We start from the raw sequence: 19,459 nt of genomic DNA, 5'->3' as shown, positions 1-19,459 counted from the left end.
GAATTACAATCCGAGAAATTCCGGCGTAAAGAACGAAATCCGATCAAAGCAATCCAACGTTGAAAAGTAACAGTAGGCTAATGTGAAGGAATAAAGATAAAAGAGAGTAAAAGATGATAAGAGTAAAAAGATGGTAAAAAGGATAACTAATAACCTAGTTAAACATAGGTTATATAGCCGAAAAGCCTAAGTGTTTATGCGGAATTACTAAAGCACGGACTAATTAAAGCCCACAGACGAAATCTTCTCGATCGAGTAGGCAAACCCACTCGATCGACCACGTTCTTCAGCAGAAGTCCCTCGATCGACCAGCAGGGTTCTCGATCGAGGACTTGATCAAAGGCAGCTTACTCGATCGAGTAAGGAGTAACTCGATCGAGGACTTGGGAAGCTTAGGGACCACTCGATCGTCCTATAACTGCTCGATAGACCACCTGTTAACTCGATAGACCACTTGGGTCTTCAATTCAGCTCACGTCTTCACCCAAATGCTTCGTAATGCGTGCAACGACACTTCAAGTGCAGCATCTCACTCTAGGACAATCCCGTCTCCTCTAAATGCATGCAAAAAGGACGAAATGGAGCATGGTTTCGCTTCTTTCGCGATTATCCCTACAAAAAGGACAAAATACACCAAAGTAGCCAATTCGGGGCAAAATACTATAAAAACAGTACATAAATGCATGGAAATACGTGCTGAAATAGGCCAAAAAGACCGTACATTAGGCACGTATCAAATATCATTACATACATTAATTAAATTACATATAACAAATTGACTAGTGATTCTTGATGACATAAATAAAATGGGTCATATAATTATAATTCACACCATATTATAATTATAATTAACCATTCATTCTTATCACAATTGTTTCACAAACAATAATCAGTTTTAGTAATAAAGTATTTCAATTACTAAAATAAATCTTATTTAATCCAATTACAATAAGATATAAATATTCTCTCTCACAAATTGAATTATTCAAATTTAAGGAATTGATTAACTTGTATTGTCATACAATTAATCAATTTGTCTATTAAGGGAATTGTCTTATAGGTGTGACCTTAAGTGATCAACTGATCACCACCGTCAAACGACAGTAATGTCAAACGCTAGTTAGCCAATCATTACTGATTAATGTTGATCAGTTGACTATATAAATGAATCATCCCTTACGTATTCTTATTATGAGATTTAAACATGTGATCGCACTATTGTTGAGGACACATACTCCAACAGATCAATACATCCACCATTGATGAGTTTAGGAGCGCTTGGGAATCTTTTAGTGTAAAGTGGGTAGAGTTGGCGATTTTTGTGATCAATGCATGGGGTAAATACAAGAAGAAGTTCGTGAACTGCTATACAAACCAATACTTCCATCTTGGAAACACGGCCACTTCCCGGGTAGAGTCCTCCCATTCACTTTTGAAAGGTTGGTTGAAGAGTGCTAACCTAAACCTTGACACTATGTGGTCCCGTATTCATTCCATGCTTGAAGCGCAACACTCGAAGATTAGATATGAGCTAGAAGTTTCGAGGAGTAGGCCGCGAAATGGAGATCATGTATTTTTATTGTTGCAAGGAAATGTGTCTATCAATGCCATTGAGATAATGGAAGAAGAGATTAAGAGAGGGATAAAGCTCGGGAACGTGTTGGAAGACCATTGTGGATGTGTGCTAAAGGTTACTTATGGGTTACCTTATGCTGGTACATTGATCCATTTGCAAAGAACGGGTAAGAGGGTCCATCTTGAAGAGGTTCACGCTTATTGGAGGACCTTGGAGTACGACAATGCCCAAACGATGCCCAAGACCGATAATGATGAGTTGGAGGAGCTTATTGCGGAAGCTAGAGCTAGTGACCCGGCTAAGAAACGGGTAATCATTGAGAAAATGCGAGATGGTCTTCACCCGGAAGACGAGGAGATTCTACCACCTCTTGTTAGAGAAAACCCCAAAGGGAGACCGAGGGGTTCTACTACTCGTAACAAGTCGGGATTTGAGCATGCAAAGAGGAAGGCTGCGAAAGTTTCTACTCCTGCGACGACATTTGTTCAACATACGGTGGGTGATTTTGATCAAGAACCGGTTGGTGCACCGTTGGAGTCCGGCTACACTAAGGGACTTTTGTCAACTTGGAGTAAAAAATATACGGTCCCTGAAGATCTATAGGGTTTCTTTGATGGTTGGGTAGATGTCGGTAATGATGGTCATTGTGGTTATCAGGTAGTCTCGCATGCTGCGCGGGGTCGGGAAAATGACCATTTAGTCATGAGAGACTGGTGTATTGGGGAGATTAAGGCATACGAGGTCTAGAAGGATTTTTTTGATGATGGTTGTGCGATGCCTACGGGTTTGACCAGATACCAGGGCACATTGAGACGGATCGAGTTTACCGGCAGTGGAGGATGTGGGAGTCACCATTGGATGTACGGGGAATATTTGTTTGTCTTTGCATCGTTGTTTAACTGGACTATTTGTGTCATCGCCCAGAATGAAGTTGGAGAATCTCGTAGTTCGCAATGTAATACATAATTACCCCTATGGCCCACATCCCAAGTGTCGAGGCCATACGGTGTTTTATGGATCGTAAATTACCATCTCCATTGGATGAGATTGCATTGTCGAGTACCATCGAGAGATGCACCGATGCCACCGATCGATCCTTTCTGGGAAGGGTCAAGAGACCTTTCGGCTGCACCCTATGCTGATTTGTACAAGACAAACTTCGAGAAATGGCTTACCTTAATGGGAACGACACCTAAATTTTATCGCAGAAGACGGCGTTCCACAACAACTGACCCAGAAACTGCAAGGAAATTAAACTTTGATAATGTATTTAAAGTTTGATTATGTAATAATTTAAAAAAGCGTTATAATTAAAAATGTCATCATTATAATTTTAAAAAGTGGTCGTTTTGAAATAAAAAGTGGCCGTTTAAATTCAAAAATACCGTTACAATTCAAAAATACCGTTTAAATTCCAAAATACCGTTACAATTCAAAAATACCATTGTAATTCAAAAATACCGTTACAATTCAAAAATACCGTTATAATTCAAACATACCGTTACAAATTTTAAAAAAATATTACCACTTTAATCTGACTTCTTATAAATAGCCCTTGCTATGTCCATTTCAATCATAACATCCCATCTTATTCACTATTAAAAATACTCGATTTCTCAATCAAATCCATTCACTACAATACTAAAATGGTTCTCACAAATATTCAAAAAATCAGAGCTTATCAACTAAAGATCGATTCAATCGTTGTGGATTTACCAGTGTTAGTGTCTCGCCTTGAATTAGTCGTTCCAAGTGCCACTGTATGGCACTTGCTTGAAAATCCTCCACTTGGCAGCCTTTGTATCATCTTAGCCGGAAACCCGGAGGATATACTAACTCCAGCAGTTACTGATGAGGTTGTTTCTGATGAAACATTAACCGAAAAGATGTGGGAGTTTCGCAGGTTAAAAAGTGATGTCCTTGTCTGTTTTGAGCGCATACTCACTGTGCTCGATTACGCAACACTATCAGAATTATGTGCCGGTAGAGTGTTCAGCCTAAGAAATGTAAAACTCGACATCATTGATTTCTATGATCAATATGTTGCTAGCCAACCTGAAGAAATTGAGGCTCGACATTATGTACAAGATCTGGAATCGTCATCTTCATCATCGGAAGATAATTGAGTTGGATTTAAACTACGTTTTAAATAAAGTTGTGTTTTTCAATTCCGTTAAACTACGTTTTAATTACAGTTGTATTTTAATTAAGTTTTATGTACTTCCGTCATGCGTGTTTTATGTAATTTCATTGTCTATTTTAATTAACCTTTAATTTAGCTAAATGTAGTGCCGACTCATTCATTTCAATGCATGACATTGTTCACACAAACAAAATATTCATACATAACCAAAGAGAATAAAAATATCCATACACAACACAAATAAAAATATCCATACATAACAATAAGAACAAGTAAATAAGAAAGACACTACAAAAGACACTACGGGGTACTATCATCATCATCCTCATCATCCTCAGCATGGTCCTCGGCTCTGAAGTACGGCTCCATCTCATCCACCAATCTCCGCACATATTGCCACTTCCTGTCCGCGGAAGGCTATCTATAGATCTGTGAGAAATGACGACTAATAGCTCGGGAAACCTCGGGCGCCTCGCTGAAAGGGAGTGAGCGAAACTGAGTACGGCGTGTAGGGGGGTAGAAGTGTGGGTGAGAAATCTTCTTATACCAAACCATGTAACGCGGATCACTCTGAAAAGGCATCAAAGCCCGGTCAAACCGCTCTCTCAAAACTATCTTGGCATCACTCAAACCCCACTCCAAATCAGGAGTATCTCCATAAGACAGCTTATAACCCAAGGCCGGCTTAGCTGGACGATAGTCAACAGTCGGGAACCGCATAGCTGCCGGGATAACCTGAACATACCCGTACTGACGGAGACACCTATCAGGCTGGTACGACTCTACTATATCCAGAAATCTAATCAGGCCCGAGTAGAGCGAAATACTGCAAGCCCTGCGTGGACCAACACCATAAGGGAGCCACGTCACGTGCTCCGCCCTAAGCCCGTCCAACCTCTGCCGGTGCTGCTTTAACAACCGAACATCTCCCCTAAACCTAGGAACCCGTGACCAAGCCTCGACAAGTGGTCTCCCCTCGACATAATATCCGGAGTGTGATCGGAACAAGGGAAAGTACTCATATATCCAAGCCTGAAGCAACGGTATACAACCGCTAACACCCTGACCCTCCCTACGCGAAGCCATCCCCAACTGTCGATACAAGTAGGCCAATGTCGCGGCCCCCAAGCATACTTGCCAAAATCACTCAACTGATCAAACAACGGCAACATACGGGCAATAACCATATCACCAGACTTGTCCGTAAACAAAGTCTGTCCTACCAACAACATCATGAAAGCCCTCAGCGAGTCATGCTGGTTACCCGTCTTCGCAAGCTCTATCAAGCTCTTAACCGTCACTCCACCACCCTTGTAAAACGGTGCTTTCACATCTCTCAAAGGCACACCAAAAAAGGCAGCCACCTTCCCCTTCATACCGATTTCCCCCCTCATAGGACCCTCCTCCATAACCCTCATGCCATCCACCCGTATCCCAAGGATCTTCTCAACGTCGTGCAAAAAGATAGTTATCTCACCAAACGGCATATGAAAAGTGTTGGTGTCGGGCTGCCACCTCTCTACAAAAGCTCCAATGAGGTTCTCATCCAAACCAGTCATCAAAGAACGCCTCAAATGATCAAGGTCACTCTTACTAACTCTCTAAGTAACACCATCACGGACCTTCGTCTTACTTATTTTCTCTAGAGCACCCGGCCTCTCGTAACACGTGATCCACGATCTCACGTTTCCCATACCGGTCCAACTACTATAAGCTACGTGGCCACCAAAGCTACGTAGGACGCTAAGGATACTAGGATCACCCTAACCCGGACCTGAAAGACGCCAAGATAGATCCAGAGTCTTTGTCTTCTTCCTCCCCGTGCTACTAGATGAACCATCACCAAGCAGTACATATCGACCTCTACCATCCCGTACCACCTTCTTAGGTGGTAGTGCGGCGGCCTCCTTGTCAAGAAAATGAGAGTCATCCTCCTCCGCCGCCTCCTCCTCCTCCTCCTCCTCATCATCATCATCACCATCATCATCATCATCATCATCATCATCATCCTTCTCATGCTGAGCCACATAATCAAAATGCTCCTCCTCTTCAGCATCAGAATCGGCTACTGGCTCCCTAAAAAACACAGTCGGTAAATCAATCTCGGTCATAACAGGGGCGGGAGTAGCGTCGGGAGTAGCGTCGGGAGAAGAACGGATTTGAATGCCCCTACCCCTAACCCTACCTCCCCGACCACGACGTGGCGCTGACGGTAAGAGGATATGCCTCTTAGAGCTTGTCACTCTTCGGTCTTTCGTATGGTCTAATGAAGTCATAATGTAATCTTCGCTGTCCGGCATCTGCATTTACGAGATTAAAACGTTAGATAAATAAAATAAACAAGTTTTCATACAAAAATAATATAAAATAAACCATTTAAATACAAAATTAACGGTCGAAATGTAATTAAACGGTCCAAACCAGAGACGGACGTTGAGTTTCAAAGTCCGAACATGGCCAAGACAATGAAACTCAACGTCCTTAACCGTTTTGGACGTGAAAACTCAACGTCCCATTCTAGGCAAACGTTGACATTCATCGTCCAACCCCAACTCAGACGTAGAATCCATACGTCCCTCACCATTGCGGACGTAGAAACCATACGTCCTCCCGCATCCCGGACGTTGCATCTTCACGTCCTCCCCCTCTCAACGTCCCTATCCTCCCCCTATCCTCCCTTAAACCCAACTCCAATCGAGTAACAACACCAACAACAAATCCTTCTTTTCATACAAAAATAATATAAAATTAACCATTTAAATACAAAATTAACGGTCGAAATGTAATTAAACGGTCCAAACCAGAGACGGATGTTGAGTTTCAAAGTCCGAACATGGCCAAGACAATGAAACTCAACGTCCTTAACCGTTTTGGACGTGAAAACTCAACGTCCCATTCTAGGCAAACGTTGGCATTCATCGTCCAACCCCAACTCAAACGTAGAATCCATACGTCCCTCACCATTGCGGACGTAGAAACCATACGTCCTCCCGCATCCCGGACGTTGCATCTTCACGTCCTCCCTCTCTCAACGTCCCTATCCTCCCCCTATCCTCCCTTAAACCCAACTCCAATTGAGTAACAACACCAACAACAAATCCTTCAACAACAACAACAACTCGACTACAACAATAACAACAACAACAACAACAACAACGAGGGCAACTAATTAAAACTAATTAAAACCATTGAAATAATTCAAACTAATTCTAATTAATCAATCCCAATATAACAACAACTAATTCGACTACAACAACAACAACAACAACAACAACAACAACAACAACAACAACAACAACAACAACAACAACAACAACAACAACAACAACAACAACAACAACAACAACAACAACAACAACAACAACAAAAAGAGGGCAACAAATCGAATTTAAGTGCATTATTAATTAAAATTATCCAATTGAATTTATAAAAACTAATTCAAAAAAGCTAATAAAACCGGGTTGCGAAAGATGTGTATTACTTATTTGTGGTGTTGTGGTTGTCGGTGTTGGTGGTGGGGTTCTGCTTGTTGGTGGTGGTGCGGGGTGCTGCTGGTGTGGTGGTGGTGGTGGTCGGATGCGGCAGTAGCGGAATAGGGTGTGGTGTCGGGGTTGAAGGGATTGTTTTGGTGGTGTTTTGGGTTGAAGGGGAGTGTGAAAGAGAGATTAGAGGGAGAGAGAGAGAGAGAGAGGGAGAGAGAGAGAGAGAGAGAGGGGGCAAATACCGTCATTTTATGAAAACCCTCGACGATTTGTTATAAAACGTCGACGACGTATCGCAAACCGAAGCTAATAATGTGTCAGTTTGGATTGCGCTGGATCAATTTGAATATGTATATGGAATGGGGAATTGTCATTTTAGATTTTGGCTTGTTTCAAATTATTTCGGATTATTTGAGTTGAATTATTTTCAGCTCATTGATTAAGCGAGAATATATTAATTAGTTTGAATAGAAAAATTGATTGGTTCAAATAATTACCTACGGAGTATTTATCAAGGGAGGTGCTCATTCATGCACGGTTTTCCTCTTTTATGGACAGAAATGACCATGTTATCCTTTTTATTTCAACTCCCAAATCTTCAATTTTCTCTCTCTATTCAATTTCCTCTTGAATACCGCCACCTCCCTCCACCACTCCTGCCACCACCTTGCCACTGTCCTTCCTGATCTCAGCTTGCCGCCAACCACCGCCTCGCTTCCCTTAACCGATGACATCCACCACACTAATGCCCGACCACCGCTGCTTCTTACTCGCCTCTAACCCCAATTGTGCTACTTCCAATTTGTACAGTCTCTAGTCTCTTGTGCACAGAAATTGGAGACTTTGACAATCTGTAAAAATTCCCAATCTATGCCATGCGAAATTGGAAATCGAAGCCATCATACTCTTTAATTATAGTTTTGGTGGTTATTGCTAGACCTGGCAAATGGGTCATTCGGGTCGGATTTGGGTCGGGTCACGTCGGACCGGGTCATTTTCGGGTCAATAACTTATTGGGTCAATTTTGGGTCGGGTCACTTCGGATCGGGTCATTCTGGGTCGGGTCAATCTGGGTCATTTGGCTCATTTTGGGTCATGATTTTGCCTTAATTAGGTCATTTCGTGACATTTCGGGTCATTTTGGGTCACTTAAGTCGGGTCACTTTGGGTCAGGTCAGTTTCGGGTCAGGTCTATCGGGTCACTTTCGGGTGAGACCCTTCGGGTAATTTTCGGGTCTCGGGGCAGCCTTATTTGGTCGGGTCATTCGGATCGGGTCAGCTTTGTCAGGTCTAGTTATTGCCTCCGACAGACTTATCTTTGGGGGTTTTGTTTGCTTCCATGAATTGATCTGTCCAGCCATTGTAGTTATTTTCCATGAATTCCGAATCCATCATTTTCACTCCACTGGAGTGCTACTTCCTGATATACTCCGTATAAATTATTTAATTTGACGAATTTGATTAATTTTATGAGGGAGAGAATTACAGAAACTTAGAGAGAGAATTAGGCAAAGGGTAAAACCCATCCATGAATGAGCAAAACCCGTCCATGAATGAGCAACTACATTTATCATTTAGCTTTTATCACATTAATTTGCCACTTTTTTTTCCAGATACATTTGTATAATAAATATTGAACATGTGCCCTATTACTAAATTTATGTTACGATGTACCAGTTTTACGACAAAAGTTTTCCTAATTTTTCAGTTTTTACTAAGATGAGGGAGGAGAGGAGAGTTCAAAGGGCTGATTTTGTAGCAGGGATAGAGTTGTCCAAAGGGTAACCGTGTTGGCGATCCCTTGTAAGAGTCGACAGTCCCTAACAGCTCCCAAATTTACAAGCAGGGCTTGTTTACGGCTGCCAAATCCCAATTTGGTCATGCACCAACCAGCCCACCTATTTAAGAAGAATTATCCCGATTGCCGATTTGGCATGTTCAATAATAGGTTAGAAAAGGACAAAGGGTTGGGGTATGAAACCTGGCCTTGGTCTGCAAAGTTAATGACTGGACCAACAAACCAATCGAGAGAAATACCATTAATTACAGAATTAAGGTTATTCTGTATAGTGATACAAATAAGTGGATAGTGTTGAGAGCCTATTCTATACAAAGCAATTATAACTGGCTGCCTAGCTGATAACCTGGCACTTGGTTGTCCGCAATGGTCTGAGATAGTTCAAGTAGGCTTCCTATTTGAGGGGCCTGGCCCCCAAGATTCATGACCGTGTACATCTCGACATGTGCAATCATGGGATCACAGACTACCACCCTTGGTTTTGCATCCAAACACGCAGCCCAAGTACACAAATAGAAACGTCAAGAAAAATGGCATAACCTGCCCACACAATGAATAAGACTTCCTTAAAATGATTTTATAATAGTATATTTTACCATTCCTAACTTCAAAGCAGATAAAAGTTACTATGTTTTTACCACAAGGGTTTATGCAAGGTCTTTCAGACGTATTTGTGAATTCATGGCCTATAAGGTGGCGCGGTTAAATGGCTTTCATAATGAGAAAACTTCGCAAAAGCTATTAATTCCTGAGTTTCAGGCACTCAATTATGATTTTGTTTCTTCAAATTATTGCAGTTCAAGATAAATAACAAAAAATCCACTTCAAGGCTAACTATCCAACAAGGTCACCCTAAAGCAAACATACCTTAAAACCTTCTTGATTTCTGCTGTGGAGGATACCCAGGTAACATCCCAGGGTCCTTTCTTCTCAACTGCTTCAAAATAACACAAACGATGAGTGGAATTCTTTGGAAACAAAATCAACTTTATAGGTGTAACAGAGAAAAAATTGAAAATCTCTCGCAATAAACTATTTGAACCACCCTAAAATAAATGCTTCAAGCATGTATCACTTTGGTATTTAGTAGGGGTACCTTACTCTTGATTAATTAAAGTAGGCCTTAGACAAAAATTTGGTCTCAGTCCAAGGGCTTGGGACGGGGTAACTATTACCGACCAAAGAAATAGAGCTTAAAATAAGAAAAAAGAGAAGATTGGTGGTTAACGGCGGTAGTGGAGAGTGGAAATATTAGGTGCCGAGGGAACTACTGCCCCCATATGGAGGCAACACGAGATAAATGTGGCGGATTTTGCACACTATACGGCATACACAGCCTGACAGCCTACAGCAAAAAAAAAAAAAAAGAATAATAATAATAATAATATATATATATATATATATATATATATATATATATATATATATATATATGTATGTATGTATGTATGTATGTATATATATATATATGTATGCAGGGTTACCTAATTCGCTCGTCTCCCTCCGAATTGAGAATTAATTCGAACGAATTAATTCGCAATTCATTTTCATCTTAATTCGTCCCAATTCGCGAATTATTCGCTGAGATGAGCGAATTATATGATTATGCTAAAAACCAAAAAAAATGAGGAAAAATTGAAGTATAGACAAGATACTTGGTTATTTTGAAGTTTGAACTTTGAAGCCAAGCACAATAATTTGATTCACTATTGTAGATTTGTAGATTTAGCTTTAATTTGATTTTGATTTCTGACAGGAAGATTATTTTTTTTTAGCTTTGTTAATATAAAAGGATAATCCTTTGCGAATTGGATTCGACGAATTACCGAATTTTAAAATAATGTAATTCGCCAGCGAATTGAATTCGCTAAATTGAGCGAATCGCGAATTAGAATTAAGAAAGCGAATTGAACGAATTGCGAATCCGGTAACCCTGTATGTATGTATATATATATATATATATATGTATGTATATATATATATATGTATGTATATATGGCCAACCTGTGGCTGCTGATGGGCCTGCGGAGGAACACCTCGTTGCATAGGTAGGCCAGTGTTCAATCCACCACCCATACCAGCCTGAGAAGAGATATTATAAGCCGGCATGCCTTGAGGATGCACTCTTTGCATGCCAACCATAGGTATTTGCTGTCGAGGTACATTCCTCGGCACAATGTGGGAGCCTTGCATGTTACCAGAAACCGCATTTACAGGTGGAACCTGAAATAACATGGGACTTCATGATTAATCCTGAAGATTCCAAATACAGGTCACAGAAGATCTTAGTATCTCATACATCGCCAATTCACCATGGCCATAATAATGAAATGTCCTGTGAGGTTTTGGGATTTTTTAAGATTTGAAGATAAATCGGTTAGGTTTTTATAAAATAAATCTTCTTCAAACTAAAGAATACCTTCCAGTTTTCATCATGAACTTGATTTAAATTTACCTTCCAAATATTATTAAAACAAGTGGACGACTAGTAATACCCCTTGGTCAGTTTTTAGTTGACGCCATAACTACCCGCTATTTTTGTTCAATTACATTATAACTTATAAGTACTGCTAGCTCTGAGGTCCATCATCTTAAATCATGTACAACTGTACAAGTGAATAAGGAAGGTATTTTCACAATGGGGTATACAAGATTCCAGAAGCTCACATTATCTCAAGATCTTGCATACAAATTCATATTCCCTCCAAACATTCCAATCTATCCGTTTACTTAATTTCGATCTCTATAGCCATACTATACCCATATTTTTCTTTATTTAAACATCACTTTTTTAGTCCAAGATATAATTTTATGAAAGATCTTTTGATAACAAACGTAGATAATAGTGTCACATTTTAGCAGCGCTTCCACTGGCTCAGATGTTTCATTTGGGCCCAGACGTTTTGCCTGGCAAAGCTTCAAAGGTTGGGCTGTTCGGCAGCAATTCTACCATTTGATACAAATTGGCCAGGGCATCAGTCAGTCTTAGATGTCCCAAAAGGTCTGGGCGAAGGACTAAGTTTTCATATACTTTGATATATTTACAGTAAAAGTTTTGAAATTTTAACCTCAAAAAAGTAAATGTGTAGATTGGAAAGGATTGGAGGGAGTATAACCTATCAGTATTGCCAAAGTTTGCGATGTACACAAAACCATTTATTTATACATCATATTCAAGAACATTTAAATGGGATACGGCAAACACTACCTGTTGCGGAGGTTGAATGCTAGTTGTTCCTTCAAAATGAGTATTACTATCCACTGGGCGAGCAGGATAATTAATAGCTTTATCTTCAGGCCGTGAAGGAACAAATGCACTGCAAAGATTTTGAAATGCTTTGTGATGTTAATCTTGCTCCAATATGACTGGTAATTCAATGAAGTACCTGGCACATTCCCAAACTAAGGGCAAAAGATCAAGATGACTATTGAAACATACTTGCGACCAGGCAGAGGTTCGGTCATGAAATACCTGATAGGCACAAAGAACGAGAAAGTTAAGGAAGAAAGAAAATATAAAAACTGAAAGAGAGACTCCGCCGTCCAAATGTGATTGTCTATGGCATAATCAAGTAGCTTGTGTAAAATGTGCACTATCTACTCATTAAATCACTCTACCTAGTGTATTCAAAGGATAAGTTGCTTGCTAACAATCATATTCAGATTCAGATTTTCAGATCCATCTACACTCTCCAGAGTCCAGTCAACCTCAGAAAACCAAGTCAAAAACCACTGAGACAAACTGAATAGGATTTTTAGTTTGTGTTTTTTCCAACTGAGGCATGTGATTATCGCTGGAACCAACAACACTATTGGAGTAGTTCAAATGAGGGCATTGCAACCATCAAAAAAGAAGACGCTATTCTAGAAATCTCTTATTCGGGTAAGTAGTCTTACTCATGCTCCAGCGCCTGTGCAGCAGTTATCCGCTTACGAGGATCGTATCTGTATATAATTCAAGATAAGTTGAACGATTAAACAATCAATACAACTAAAAATTTGCCCCAGACTATAGAAAGTACAGAGTAGCCTAACATACTCGAGCATTTTGGAGAGCAGATCATAAGCAGGAGTTTTAGGAGAGAGGTGGACAATACTATAAAGTCCAGGATTGTCACTGTAATGAAATATGAGAGCCAAAAGAGGTAAGATACCAAAGCTTAGCAACTACTTAAATGGGGAATTGAAATAAACTATCCTCAGATACATTGTCAAGCACATGACTACAAGTGAATTAAATTAGCTGCCACTAAAGAGGATGATTCCCACTCTAAAGCGCCTTATGAGGAAGAACGAATGAAATAGTCAACTCACTATTTATGCCCTTGGATGTTCTGTGCATCTTGCTGCCAATGTGGAAGATTTGCGAGTATGGGCCACTTATCCGGAGTAGGATGTCCTAAAGTTGAAATGGATTTAATGAAGAGCTCTTTGCAAGAAATACAAGCATACAAGCATGCTCGCCTTACCTAAGACCTTGAATATTTTGTCAAGTTGATCTAGCTGTTTAATGAAAAGAAAAAGGGAAACATGTTACAAGAAATACTAGAAAGATAACTGATAAAACAATAGACTACAAAACATTGGAAGCTAGGAATAACAGCTCCATCTAGAGAGCATCATATCTGAAAATTGTTTCTATCTAGAACAAATGAATCTCACATTCAAATATTGCTCGAAAATAAATAATAATTAAGCAAAATCTTTGAAGAAAATCCATTTATCAAAAGAGGGTCCATGCATGTACGCTTGGGAGATTTTTGTTATTCTCACATGTAATGTGATAAAGAGTGACAAGATTCTTCTTAGTGTAGAGATACCAACTCTACTTTGGGAACCCAAGGATTGGAGTTCAGTTCCTAATAGCAGCATTTTGAATAAATTTCATTTACGTTGTTATGGAATTTACATGAGACAAAATGTCAACCAACCTACACATGCTAGGAAGAGGAACTGGCTATGTAGACTAACACTGTGCAACACAAGCCATTTGAGCTAAAGTTGATTTGCTTTGCAACTCAATAGCAATACATACTTTTCCTATTCAAAGTAAATACACTACCCCAAGTGGATGCATTTCTTATTTAACACGGCACACCTGTTTCTTCATAACTTCATACCACGCTTTTGAAATTATGAGCCTAAGTGCATTCTTTTTCGACAAATAAGTTTTCTTCCACACGAATTTGATAATATTTTTATTCATAAGCAGTATTTAATAAAAAAAAGGTTCATAACAAATTCCCAGCAAAACCTTATTTGTCTTTGAAACCTCCGAAATTCCAAATACCTGAAAATGATTTGGCGTGCCTTTCACTTCGGCACCTTGAAATAATGGCTTCAGAGTAATAAGCTCAGCAAATATGCATCCAACAGCCCACATATCTTGATAGAAACAAAAATATAGATCAGACGATCTTTTCAACAAAGGAAGCCAGTAGAATTTGCTGATTTTAGTATATAGGAGTTTAGGAACAATCCATCTAATCACTCATTTAGCCCCCCATTAACGCTTGACACAGTTTTGGGAGAGGAAACCAAGGATGAAAAAGTAGGGGTAAAGAATGTCATCTTCCATTGCGAATAGGTGGGAAATAATGTTAGGGCTTTGGGAGTGAGCATACTTTAGTCATTTTCAATACAAAAAGTTGCCATACTTGGAAAACGGGGCTAATGAGTGAAATGGAGGGAATAGGCCACAATAGAAAGGAAAAATGCAAAGAATCAATCAACACATCTCATAGGAGAAGAAAATGGAGCCAAAAGATACCAACAGCACTAGTGTAATGTTTAGCCCCAAGCAGCAACTCAGGAGCCCGATACCAAATTGTCACTACAACCTGAAATTTAACTTCAGAGTATGAATAATTGTATTACAAATTTACAACAGTATAAGATGAGACCAAAAGTATCTCCACTCCAGTACACAGGAAAACCAGCGTATATATATATATTATATGATCAAACAATAGTGATGACATCCTTCAAGGTGCCCAAACCATAATTCCACAAAAAGGCCGTTTAGCTGGGTACTTCAGATTTAAATGGAGATCAGGCCATTATTTTATTTATAAGCACCAACGTGGAACATACTCTTCACTTTGAAAAAATGTAAAAAAACAAGCTAAGCAAGAAAGAAAATGCTTTCTGCAGAGGCTGACCCTCAGTTGTCAAGTGGCTTTAATTCGTAGTGCACCTTCCACAAAACGCAATACAGATCTTAGTTCAGAAAGTGTACCCTAACCTAAAGTCCAAGGTTCAATGAGGCAGTAGCAAGTGTCCCTTGTAGATAAGGCATGGTAGCAAGGTACACTACAATGCAACTTCCATTCTTTTTTCTTTTAATTTTACTATACCCTTCTTTCTGAAACATTATTCCTAGGCCCTAGCTAATACTCCTATATATGTTAGCCCTCTCTAAATTCTAAGCAAGAGTATTATCACGCAATAGTTTATTGTGAACATACAAATTTGTTTGCAAAAATAATGCCCCTCTCATTTCTAGTACTATTGACAAGCCATCACCAGTGAGTTCACACAAGTCACTAGTTCATCTAGGCGTGCCAGAGAAAAATTTTCTACCACGTTATACCAAACAATAACAACAACGTCGTGACCCCAGTGCCTTGAGGGCTCCCGCAAATTGTGGGGTAAAAAGGGGTCGGATGCCATGTTATACCAAAAATGCTGCATTTTTCTTCTCCAAGGATTAAACCTACTCCAGAGTTCAGACAGTTTATCCATGAAATGAGCCTCCTAAAATGACCCTTACTTCAGCAGCTGATTAAGAAATGAAGTTGCAGAAACAACTTTAAACCAGTTCTACAATGAACAAAAACTCAAAAGTCTTGACACCCGAGTGTTACAAGTATTCCACAACCCTTACTGTCACCTAAATTCCGAGGACACGGAAAGTAGATGATACAGGGCACAATGTGTCCACATTACATTGAAGATTTAGCACAACTCCTTGCTCAATGAATATCCCTTTGCCTAGCTACTTTGCCTCAAAAAAAAGGGGAAATCTAGATAACAAAGAGAAGGATCGACGCACATTACCCGAAACTAGAAATTACATTTTGTTCACTAAAGTTCCTTGACATTAAATAATGACAAACAAACTAATCTAGAGTCGAGACAACATGTACAGCAGGTCATAATCGCCTATTTTCCTACCCGCTAGTTCCTCAACAAAATGTGTGGTAAGTGCTACTTGCAGTCTCAGCACTCGAGTAGTTTGCTTCTTTTTCCCTTTTCTCTCGAGTATATAGGGACTTCCATCTACTCTTTTTATCGGTAGGAACCCAACCAGGTTTGTCTTTACAGATTTTAGTGTGCTAGAAGTAACAGTTTGTTCAATACAACTAAAATCTCCAGTTGTGAGAATTTTTGCAGGGTTTTCTTTGTCCAATAGAATGTGAAGATTAATTTGATGCAATAAGATCCAACTACTTTGTTAACTACTAGTCTACTATGCCTGGATAAGCAAAGTTCAGCTCGACCAGTAATCATTCCCTTGTCAGATGAACACTATCATCCAGGCAGCCTCATAAATATTTATTAAAAGTAAAAGCACAAATGACAGGTAAAAACAGGGTAACTGTGAAAATTATACCCCGTTGTCAGCCAGTGCCTTCAAGGGAGCTTGGTATATTCTAGCTAATCCAAAATCAGCAATCTTAACGACCCCTTGCTCTTCTCCTTCACCCATAACCTTCAAACAGTTGGCGAAATAAAAGTTATAGTTTGTTAGTGCGATTATCCCAAAGTAACAGCTGCGCATTAACAGTAATAGTCTCTCGTGCATTAATAGGAATTAGGAAATGGACAGTGTAGTACAAGGTACAGAAGTGTACCAAGATGTTTGATGGCTTTAAATCTCGATGAATAATCCAATTGCTGAAGCAAAATGAGTCAAGACAACTGAGAATTTTGATTTAAATATAACAGTTGGATGGAAGAATGGCAATATAGTAGTTAGGTATACCTGTGTAGATAGTTTAGCCCGTTTAGTAGCTGCCAAAGCAGCGATTTAACAGTGTACTGATTGATCGGTTGATTAACTTTGTCCCTATGGTATCTTATAATTTCCTGCCATATGGGAGAAAGGAAACAAGAGTACAAACATTCTCAATAAGAGGGCGGTCAACAGATAAAGTTCATATGTGCGCTGATGTAAAACTTAATCCTCCTTTGCACTTTAATGTGTTGTTTAGGACGAACCACGGTGTTTGTTTTCAAACGAAAGTGAAAAGAGTATGAAAAAGAAAATCATAATTAAAAGGTAGTCCATAGTTTGTTTTGAAAATTTGGAACAATTGTAACAAAAATGTGTAAAGCAAAGGCATAGGAGAAAAGAGAAGAAACGCACATATAAATCATGCTCAGCATAATCAAAGGCAAGGTACAAGGACATATCAACAGAATTGATGTGTACGTTGACAAGCTTAACCACATTCTCATGCGTAATCTCTCGAAGCAACTGCAATTTGAGATCAAGGAAAAGAAATTGAACAATTAAATTAGTAGCAACATTCAACTACTGACTTAACTACTGACTTATCAGACAGAATAAATTTCCGAAATTTTCACGGCAAATAAAAATAAAAGTGAAATAATGAAATAAAGAATAATCGGAAAAACAGCATTCAACAACTCATTCATCAGTTCCTGAACATTGACTCTTATTGTTCAAAATCAAAATGAAACCCTAATTCGTAAAAGATGAACCCTAATAAAAGAAAAAATATCAGAAAAGTAGGAGCATCCAACAATTTATGAATTAATTTCCGAAGTTTGACGCTTGATCATCCGAAAATGAAGATGAATAGCAAATCCTAGTAAAAATAAAGTATTGAAAATCAATCAATGAATAGGAAAGCCTAAATTTAGAAAGAAGAAAGGTAATTAAATAGAATAAAGAGGAAGGGGTGGAAACCATGATTTCGCGAATAGCGGTAGGGGAGATGCCGTCGCCATCTTTAGACTGTTTGAATTTTTTAATGGCGATGGATTTACCACGATTGGGAGAAGGAGGTTTGATGCGAGCTAAGAAGACAAGTCCGTAAGTGCCTTCTCCTATTTTCCCTATTAAATCGTATTGTTGTAGCCACTCTGGTTTGTTATTATTATTATTATTATTCTGTTGCTGTTGCTGTTGTTGGTGGTGTTGTTGGTGTTGTTGTAATTGGTGGTGGTTTCCCAACATTCCCCCGCCTCTGTTGCTCATTCTCCTTCTTCTTCTTCTTTCCGCTTCTGCTCTTGGTTACGATTATTCTCCGCTTCTTACCATTATTACTACTTATCTACTTACTCGCATACACAATACTCAAGGTTGCTCCGTCCCACCGTGCAACGTCACTACAATTGTCACCTCTTAAACCGTCTTAATTTTTTTTTTTTTTTTTTTTTTTTTGGTACATATGAGATTATGAGGGGCTAAGCCCCGAGAAATTATCTATTTGCTATTACACGGGGAATAACAACCCCAAAAATGTCTTCTCGGAGGAGAGCACGCAGCTCATTCGTAGGAACTTCCGAATGTGTCGGGTAAGCACTCGAATTGACCCCGACATTTGCTAAATAATCAGCAACCCGATTAGCCTCCCTGTATGTGTGTTCTAGCTTTACTATCCATCCCGCTTCCTGTATAAGATCCTTGCAGCTTTTGACGATGAACTTTAGGCTATTACTGACTAGCTGCTCTTCAAGAACTAGTTTAATACATGGATTATTGTCCATGTGAATGAGAACTCTCCTTAAACCCAATTCTTTAGCTCGTCTCAGGCCGGTGAGGAGTGCCAAGAGCTCTGCTTTCATATACGTACAAAAGCCGCAAGAGAAATAATAAGCTGTGATAAATTACCTGTCTCATCTCTAAAAATTCCGCCTCCACCTGCTAAGCCTGGATTACCTTTCGATGCACCGTCTGTGTTGAGTAACGCCCAACAATGGGGCGGAGGGTTCCAACGGACGAATATTTCGACGTTGGAGCTGCATGATTCCGGTATGAATATGTCCCGGATAAAATTCGCATTCTAGCTGTCGTAACACATTCCATCACAACATCAATAAGTAAACCCGGAAACTCCATATCTTGCAAAGTGTCCCGGATAAAACTCCACCTTAGTCTATCGTAGGCCTTTTCTAGGTCTATCTTAATCGCCATTATCCCTCTATGCTCCTTCTTCTTTCGCATCGAGTGAATAGCCTCCTGGAATATAACGATATTATCCGTAATTTGCCGACCCGGAATAAATCCACTCTGTGTCTCGGAAATGATTCGTGGCAATACCCGCTTAATTCTATTGGCCAAAATTTTGCTTATAATCTTGTAAGCTGCATTACACAAGCTAATGGGTCGGAACTGAGTTATAAATTCAGGGGTATCAACCTTTGGGATTAGGACTATGTGAGTATCATTTAATCCTTCCGGCATCCCCTTTCCCTCGAGAGCTTTC

The 19,459-nt window shown here is 39.5% G+C and overlaps 2 protein-coding genes across 3 annotated transcripts in view; one reads left to right on the top strand and one right to left on the bottom strand.

Annotated features, from left to right (window-relative positions):
• The window catches only part of LOC141641091 (uncharacterized), a 30,314-nt gene extending 28,135 nt beyond the window's left edge, over positions 1–2,179 (top strand). Inside the window, exon 2 of the mRNA XM_074449768.1 lies at positions 1,244–2,179. Coding sequence (XP_074305869.1) covers positions 1,244–2,179 — 936 coding nt within the window. The remainder of the gene's footprint in view (positions 1–1,243) is intronic.
• A 7,009-nt stretch (positions 2,180–9,188) lies between these two features.
• Positions 9,189–18,352, bottom strand: LOC141642849 (cyclin-dependent kinase E-1). 2 transcript variants are annotated; one of them, XM_074451802.1, is made up of 16 exons: positions 17,938–18,352; positions 17,371–17,481; positions 16,987–17,090; positions 16,856–16,898; positions 16,615–16,713; positions 14,770–14,839; positions 14,290–14,384; positions 13,469–13,502; positions 13,314–13,398; positions 13,039–13,116; positions 12,897–12,944; positions 12,439–12,471; positions 12,208–12,316; positions 11,004–11,222; positions 9,867–9,933; positions 9,189–9,539 (listed from the first exon to the last, which is right to left on the bottom strand). In XM_074451802.1, exons 1-15 carry the CDS (start codon positions 18,226–18,228, stop codon positions 9,868–9,870), a joined length of 1,485 nt encoding a protein of 494 aa, XP_074307903.1. In that variant the 5' UTR covers positions 18,229–18,352; the 3' UTR covers positions 9,189–9,539; position 9,867. The 2 variants fall into 2 exon arrangements, with proteins under 2 accessions (XP_074307903.1, XP_074307902.1); XM_074451801.1 differs by having other exon boundaries at positions 9,867–9,936; positions 17,938–18,350.
• Positions 18,353–19,459: the final 1,107 nt, after the last annotated feature.

Source organism: Silene latifolia, chromosome 2, assembly GCF_048544455.1.
Source record: "Silene latifolia isolate original U9 population chromosome 2, ASM4854445v1, whole genome shotgun sequence".
Taxonomy (NCBI): Eukaryota; Viridiplantae; Streptophyta; class Magnoliopsida; order Caryophyllales; family Caryophyllaceae; genus Silene; species Silene latifolia.
The sequence above is the reverse complement of the archived record's forward strand: the minus strand, read 5'-3'. Positions and strand labels throughout refer to the sequence as shown.

Excerpts from the sequence above, each read along its gene's own strand:
- LOC141642849 (XM_074451801.1), bottom strand. The coding sequence starts at position 18,228 with ATGAGCAACAGAGGCGGGGGAATGTTGGGAAACCACCACCAATTACAA. Across the intron at positions 17,091-17,370 it reads ATGCTGAGCATGATTTATAT|GAAATTATAAGATACCATAG; the intron begins GTGCGTTTCTTC and ends CCCATATGGCAG. Across the intron at positions 12,945-13,038 it reads CTGCTCTCCAAAATGCTCGA|ATACGATCCTCGTAAGCGGA; the intron begins GTATGTTAGGCT and ends AATTATATACAG.